The 7,434-nt window shown below is 47.1% G+C and overlaps 1 protein-coding gene across 3 annotated transcripts in view; it reads left to right on the forward strand.

The window, feature by feature from the left end:
* Window positions 1–7,434, forward strand: part of apc (APC regulator of WNT signaling pathway) — a 42,159-nt gene that overhangs the window by 15,281 nt on the left and 19,444 nt on the right. For 2 of the 3 annotated variants that reach the window (XM_050051575.1, XM_050051576.1), the window contains exons 3-9: window positions 1,100–1,187; window positions 1,437–1,659; window positions 3,176–3,284; window positions 3,642–3,755; window positions 6,599–6,661; window positions 6,992–7,042; window positions 7,297–7,383. In XM_050051575.1, the coding sequence (XP_049907532.1) occupies window positions 1,100–1,187; window positions 1,437–1,659; window positions 3,176–3,284; window positions 3,642–3,755; window positions 6,599–6,661; window positions 6,992–7,042; window positions 7,297–7,383 (735 nt within the window). Of the gene's footprint in view, window positions 1–943; window positions 1,001–1,099; window positions 1,188–1,436; window positions 1,660–3,175; window positions 3,285–3,641; window positions 3,756–6,598; window positions 6,662–6,991; window positions 7,043–7,296; window positions 7,384–7,434 lie in introns of those variants that run through there. The other variant, XM_050051577.1, reaches the window with a different exon arrangement.

Below are 7,434 nucleotides of genomic sequence, written 5' to 3' on the forward strand. Positions count from 1 at the left end.
GTTATCTCTGCTCCTGCTCGCTCCTGTATGGTGCCGACCAGACCTGCCACCGCATCGGCTCTTCTTTGAAGGAGACTGCCCACAGTCATCTGGTTTTGGGTGATTCGGGTTGCGCTACTCCCTCCTCCACTCTGATGGCCACTGGACCTGCTGCTGCTGCTGCTTGCAGAAGTTGTGAAGTTGTGTTTTTTTTTGCAACCAACTGGCTTGATGCGCGGCTTGCCATCTTTTCTTTTCTTTCTCAAGTCTGAGCTGTCACGTGACGACGTCACATCCTAAAACTTTATCAAATGTCATCTCCCGACAACAGTTAAGGGCAGTTATAAGAGAAACATTATAGCCTACTATTAGTTTAAAATTGTAATAGTATTAAATTTGAAAACTCAACCACACATACATAGGTGCTGGACAAACACTCATTGTTTAGGCATTAAATAAATTATATTTAATATTATATTTAGCCTCTATAGGCCTATATGCATGGCAGATTTTTTTAATGACGGTAATGAAACTGATACCGCGGAATACCTTATTACCGTATTATCGCCCAACCCTAGTACCACTGACACACTACACACAGTACCACTGACACACTACACACAGTACCTTCGTCCTCTGTCCTTCATCCTGTTTCCTTTCTCCTGTTTCCTTCATCCTGTGTCATTCGATCTGTGTCCTTCGTCCTGTTTCCTTCGTCCTGTTTTTTTTTTCACGGCTGATCTTTTGTATCTTTTATTTCTGTTTCTGTGTCCTCATGTTTTTGTCGTCCATTCTTGTACTTGTAGTTAGTTTTTTTATTGTCCTGTCCTTCCTATGTTAACACACGCACGCACGCGCACACACACACACACACACACACACACACACACACACACACACACACACACACTTCCTGTTTCCTGTTTCCTGTTTACTGTGGATGAGCAGAAAACACACATGGACGGTGTGAGTGTTGTTAGTTTGCATCATGTCGCTGTACGATCGCTGTCGTTTCATTGTGGTGAGTCAAACTGGGCGAGACAGAGTAAGAATCACTGTGATCAGCTATGTGTTCATTTAATCATGTGTTCATTTTATTGTTTCCACTCATGTGAAACAGGAAGTGCTGAAGCAGCTACAGGGCACCATAGAAGAAGAGTCTGGAGAGGCATCTGGCTCTCAGCTTGAGCTCATCGAGAGACTGAAAGGTGAACAAAACAAACGCACACAGAGAACACAAACATCATTGTTCTTTAAATCACAGTAACGTAAGTGTCGCTGCCTATCCCCCCAAAAAACAAAACAACTTTATTGTTTATTACTTAACAACAACCGCAGGAGAAGCAGCACAACACAGAGGTTTTTTTATTTGTTTATTAGTTACTGTGTTGCTTGTGTTTCATTAAAAACCAACAGAGGAAATAAACTTGTAACACTGAGTGTGTCTCCTCCTCCAGAGATGAGCCTGGACTCTGCAGGGTTTAAACCCAGATCGAGGCCTCCTCTGCCCCCCTCGTCCTCCTCCAGCTCAGCCTCTTCTGGTTCAGGAGCTCCTGGAGGAGCAGCAGGAGGCTCCGTAGCTCCAGGACCCCCGACCACCACCGGCTTCCCCAGAAGAGGGCTGCCGACTGCGGGCAGAGACAGCCATGACCGCTGCCTGGAGGAGCTGGAGAAGGAGAGGTACTACTGAGAGTACTGTCGATACTACTGAGAGTACTGTTAGTACTACTGAGAGTACTGTAGGTGCTACTGAGAGTACTGTTAGTACTACTGAGAGTACTGTTAGTACTACTGAGAGTACTGTAGGTGCTACTGAGAGTACTGTAGGTGCTACTGAGAGTACTGTCGGTACTACTGAGAGTACTGTAGGTGCTACTGAGAGTACTGTTAGTACTACTGAGAGTACTGTAGGTGCTACTGAGAGTACTGTCGGTACTACTGAGAGTATTGTTAGTACTACTGAGAGTACTGTAGGTATTACTGAGAGTACTGTAGGTACTACTGAGAGTACTGTCGGTACTACTGAGAGTACTGTTAGTACTACTGAGAGTACTGTAGGTGCTACTGAGAGTACTGTCGGTATTACTGAGAGTACTGTCGGTACTACTGAGAGTACTGTTAGTACTACTGAGAGTACTGTAGGTGCTACTGAGAGTACTGTCGGTATTACTGAGAGTACTGTCGGTACTACTGAGAGTACTGTTAGTACTACTGAGAGTACTGTAGGTACTACTGAGAGTACTGTCAGTACTACTGAGAGTACTGTAGGTGCTACTGAGAGTACTGTCAGTACTACTGAGAGTACTGTCGGTACTACTGAGAGTACTCTATGTACTACTGAGAGTACTCTATGTACTACTAAGAGCATTGTTTGCACTACTGAGAGTACTGTCGGTATTACTGAGAGTACTGTCAGTACTACTGAGAGTACTGTTAGTACTATTTACACAATCAGCCCTGTGAGGCAAATTGTGATTTGTGATATTGGGCTTTATAAATAAAATTGATTGATTGATTGATGACAACCCAAGGTACTACTGAGAGTACTGTTAGTACTACTGAGAGTCCTGTTAGTACAACTGAGAGTGCTGTAGGTACTACTTAAAGTACTGTAGGTACTACTGAGAGTACTGTTAGTACTACTGAGAGTACTGTAGGTACTACTGAGAGTACTGTCAGTACTACTGAGAGTACTGTTAGTACTACTGAGAGTGCTCTAGGTACTACTTAAAGTACTGTAGGTACTACTGAGAGTACTGTTAGTACTACTTAGAGTACTGTTAGTACTACTGAGAGTGCTCTAGGTACTACTTAAAGCACTGTAGGTACTACTGAGGGTACTGTTGGTACAACTGAGAGTACTGTTGGTACAACTGAGAGTATTGTTAGTACTACTAAGAGTACTGTTGGTACAACTGAGAATACTGTTGGTACAACTGAGAGTACGGTTAGTACTACTGAGAATACTGTTGGTACAACTGAGAGTACTGTTGGTACTACTGAGAGTACTGTTAGTACTACTGAGAGTACTGTAGGCACTACTGAGAGAGCTGTAAGTACTACTGAGAGTACTGTCGGTACTTTAGTACTACTGAGAGTACCAGTATGTTTCTTTCTCCTGTTGTTCCATTATGTCCAACCTCTCTTTCCTGACCATCTCTGTTCTGCTCTGTGATTGGCTGCTGCTCCCTGACAGGTCTCTCCTGTTGGCCGAGCTGGAGAAGGAGGAGAAGGAGAAAGACTGGTACTACGCTCAGCTGCAGAACCTGACCAAGAGGATTGACAGTCTGCCGCTCACTGAGAACGTAACTACACTTACCGGCTGTGTTACAGTACCACACAGAACGTGACTAAACTTACCGTCTGTGTTAAAGTACCACCCAGAACGTGACTAAACTTACCGGCTTTGTTAAAGTACCACACAGAACGTGACTAAACTTACCGGCTGTGTTACAGTACCACACAGAAAGTGACTAAACTTACCGGCTGTGTTAAAGTACCACACAGAACGTGACTAAACTTACCGGCTGTGTTACAGTACCACACAGAACGTGACTAAACTTACTGTATTTATTAAAGTACTTCTCTGGAAGAAGTCAGAGTTAAAACAGGAAATACTTCCTGTTTACGTTGTGACTCATTAGATTGACTTTGTGTGTCAGTTTACTCTTCAGACAGACATGAGTCGTCGTCAGCTGGAGTTCGAGGCTCGTCAGATCCGTTCAGCGATGGAGGAACAGCTGGGCTCCTGTCAGGAGATGGAGAGAAGAGCTCAGGTGTGATGTCACTTCCCTTAACACCACCTCTGATGCTCTGTGACCTTCATATACCAAACAGACATATGACAGAAAATTGGGCCCATGGTCATTTCCATGCAGAGGTAGTCACCTATCAGTGTGTACATGAGGGGAAGCTCTGGTCACGTCAGGTCTCAACTCATGTACACAAGTTTACAAATCTGACTGAGGTGGAGATGGTGAGCAGAGGTGGAGTCATTAGACCACAGTCTGACTGATGTCTCAGGTTTTATACCAACATATAGATCTGTCTCTGTAGGACTGACTCTATGAATGTTTGCCCTTTCTGAATGTGGTTTGTATTGGAGATCGGACCTTGCTAAGCACCTTATTTTCACGATGAGATGATAGCTTCAGACACCACACACACACTGCACAGCCATTACAAACCCGTCCCCTCAGGTCTAAGGTACAGATCTCTTGCTTTCAAAACAAAGAGAGCCATGTCCAGCTTTGTACCCTCATCCATCAGACTAATGAATAACAGCTGATTTGATCTGATATGTATGCTTGTGGGTGTGTGTGTTTGTTCTTCTCTCCTTTTAACATTTGTATTTGTATTTTTAAATTTTTAACATTTGTATTTATCTATTTGTATTTATATTGTTTAATATACACTGTCGCTCTTCACAGACAAAGTTCCTAATGGAAAAATAAAGTTCATTGAATTGAATTGAATTGAATTGAATTGTAGGACTGACTCTGTAGGGCTGTCTCTGTAAGACTGTGTCTGTAGGGCTGTCTCTGTAGGACTGTGTCTGTAGGGCTGTCTCTGTAAGAATGTCTCTGTAGGACTGTGTCTGTAGGGCTGTCTCTGTAAGACTGTGTCTGTAGGGCTGTCTCTGTAAGAATGTCTCTGTAGGACTGTGTCTGTAGGGTTGTCTCTGTAGGACTGTGTCTGTAGGACTGTCTGTAGGGCTGTCTCTGTAAGAATGTCTCTGTAGGACTGTGTCTGTAGGGCTGTCTCTGTAGGGCCGTCTCTGTAGGACTGTGTCTGTAGGGCTGTCTCTGTAAGAATGTCTCTGTAGGACTGTGTCTGTAGGGCTGTCTCTGTAGGGCCGTCTCTGTAGGACTGTGTCTGTAGGGCTGTCTCTGTAGGACTGTCTCTGTAGGACTGTGTCTGTAGGGCTGTCTCTGTAAGAATGTCTCTGTAGAACTGTGTCTGTAGGGCTGTCTCTGTAGGGCTGTCTCTGTAGGACTGTGTCTGTAGGGCTGTCTCTGGGCTGTCTCTGTAGGGCTGTCTCTGTAGGACTGTGTCTGTAGGGCTGTCTCTGTAAGAATGTGTCTGTAGGGCTGTCTCTGTAGGGCCGTCTCTGTAGGACTGTGTCTGTAGGACTGTAGGACTGTAGGGCTGTCTCTGTAGGACTGTCTCTGTAGGACTGACTGTAAGGCTGTCTCTGTAGGGCTGTCTCTGTAGGACTGTCTCAGTAGGGCTGTGTCTGTAGGGCTGTCTCTGTAGGGCTGTCTCTGTAGGACTGTCTCTGTAGGACTGTCTCTGTAGGGCTGTCTCTGTAGGACTGTGTCTGTAGGGCTGTCCATGTAGGACTGTGTCTGTAGGACTGTGTCTGTAGGGCTGTCTTTCTAGGGCTGTCTCTGTAGGACTGTGTCTGTAGGCTGTCTCTGTAGGACTGTGTCTGTAGGGCTGTCTCTGTAGGATTGTGTCTGTAGGACTGTGTCTGTAGGACTGTGTCTGTAGGGCTGTCTTTCTAGGGCTGTCCCTGTAGGGCTGTCTTTGTAGGACTGTGTCTGTAGGACTGTCTCTGTAGGGCTGTCTCTGTAGGGCTGACTATAGGATTGTGTCTGTAGGGCTGTCTCTGTAGGGCTGACTATAGGATTGTGTCTGTAGGGCTGTCTCTGTAGGGCTGACTGTAGGGCTGTCTCTGTAGGACTGTGTCTGTAGGACTGTGTCTGTAGGGCTGTCTCTGTAGGACTGTGTCTGTAGGGCTGTCTTTCTAGGGCTGTCCCTGTAGGGCTGTCTCTGTAGGACTGTCTCTGTAGGGCTGTCTCTGCAGGGCTGTGTCTCTGTAGGATTGTGTCTGTAGGGCTGTCTCTGTAGGACTGTGTCTGTAGGGCTGTCTCTGTAGGACTGTGTCTGTAGGGCTGTCTTGCTAGGGCTGTCCCTGTAGGGCTGTCTCTGTAGGGCTGTCTCTGTAGGACTGTGTCTCTGTAGGACTGTGTCTGTAGGACTGTGTCTCTGTAGGACTGTGTCTGTAGGACTGTCCCTGTAGGGCTGTCCCTGTAGGGCTGTGTCTCTGTAGGACTGTGTCTGTAGGGCTGTCTCTGTAGGACTGTGTCTGTAGGGCTGTCTTTCTAGGGCTGTCTCTGTAGGGCTGTCTCTGTAGGACTGTGTCTGTAGGACTGTGTCTGTAGGACTGTGTCTGTAGGGCTGACTGTAGGGCTGTCTCTGTAGGACTGTGTCTCTGTAGGACTGTCTCTGTAGGACTGTGTCTGTAGGGCTGACTGTTGGGCTGTCTCTGTAGGGCTGTGTCTCTGTAGGACTGTGTCTCTGTAGGACTGTGTCTGTAGGGCTGTCTCTGTAGGGCTGACTGTAGGGCTGTCTCTGTAGGACTGTGTCTGTAGGGCTATCTCTGTAGGACTGTAGGGCTATCTCTGTAGGGCTGACTGTAGGGCTGACTGTGGGGCTGTCTCTGTAGGACTGATCAATCCTCCGCTTTGATTGGCCTGATGAGAATGTGTCATCAGTCACATGTCAACTGTGGTTGGATGATCTGAGCTGGTTCGTACGTTAGCCGGACTGTTCCCTAAATGCACCACAGCGCCCAGCTGATGGTGTGTAAACTGTTGTGTGATTGTGTCTTCAGGCTCGAGTGTCTCGTATTCAGCAGATAGAGAAAGACATCCTGAGACTGGGAACACGCCTGGAGGTAGCCTCACCTGTCCATCTGTTTAACCTGTCCATCTTTCCACCTGTTCACCTATTCACTTGTCCACCTGCTCATCTGCTCACCTGTTCACCTGTCTACCTGTCCATCTGTTCACCTGTCTACCTGTCCAACTGTTCAACTGCTCACCTGTCCACCTGTCCGACTGTTCAACTGCTCACCTGTCCAGCTGCTCACCTGTCCATCTGCTCACCTGTCTACCTGTCCATCTTTACACCTGTTTATCTGTCCACCTGTCCAACTGTTCACCAGTTGAACTTTGTTGTTGTTGTTGTTGTTTACATGTTGACGCTCTGTTCTCTTTCTCTCCAGGTGGAGGAAGCTCAGGGGGCGAGCGACAGCAGCGGATTGGCCGGGGCTCAGGTGGGCATGTCTCGTTGTTTGTTTTGTTTCTTTACGTCGTGTCTTTTTTCTTTGTAATGTCTCCACACGAGCGTTGGCTGTGGTCAGAGGCTCAGTGTTTTCAGGTCGTTCGTCCTGTCATCCTGAATGTCTCAGAGCAAGCCGCTGGGACGCTCCTCAGATCTGACACACAGAGGCCAAAGGTCAAAGGTCACTGTGACCTCACAAAACATGTTTTTAGTCACAGCTCAGAATCTTTTTTTTCCCCTCCTCAGAGCTCCAGCAGTCGTTTGGACCACGAGCCAGCTAATGAGGCGAGCTACTCTGTGCCTCGACGAATCACCAGCCACCTCGGTACCAAGGTCAGTAACTCTGCCCCCCCCCCCCCCCCCCCCCCCCCGCCCCGGCTCGCC

This window comes from Epinephelus moara, chromosome 8 (assembly GCF_006386435.1).
Source record: "Epinephelus moara isolate mb chromosome 8, YSFRI_EMoa_1.0, whole genome shotgun sequence".
NCBI lineage: Eukaryota > Metazoa > Chordata > Actinopteri > Perciformes > Serranidae > Epinephelus > Epinephelus moara.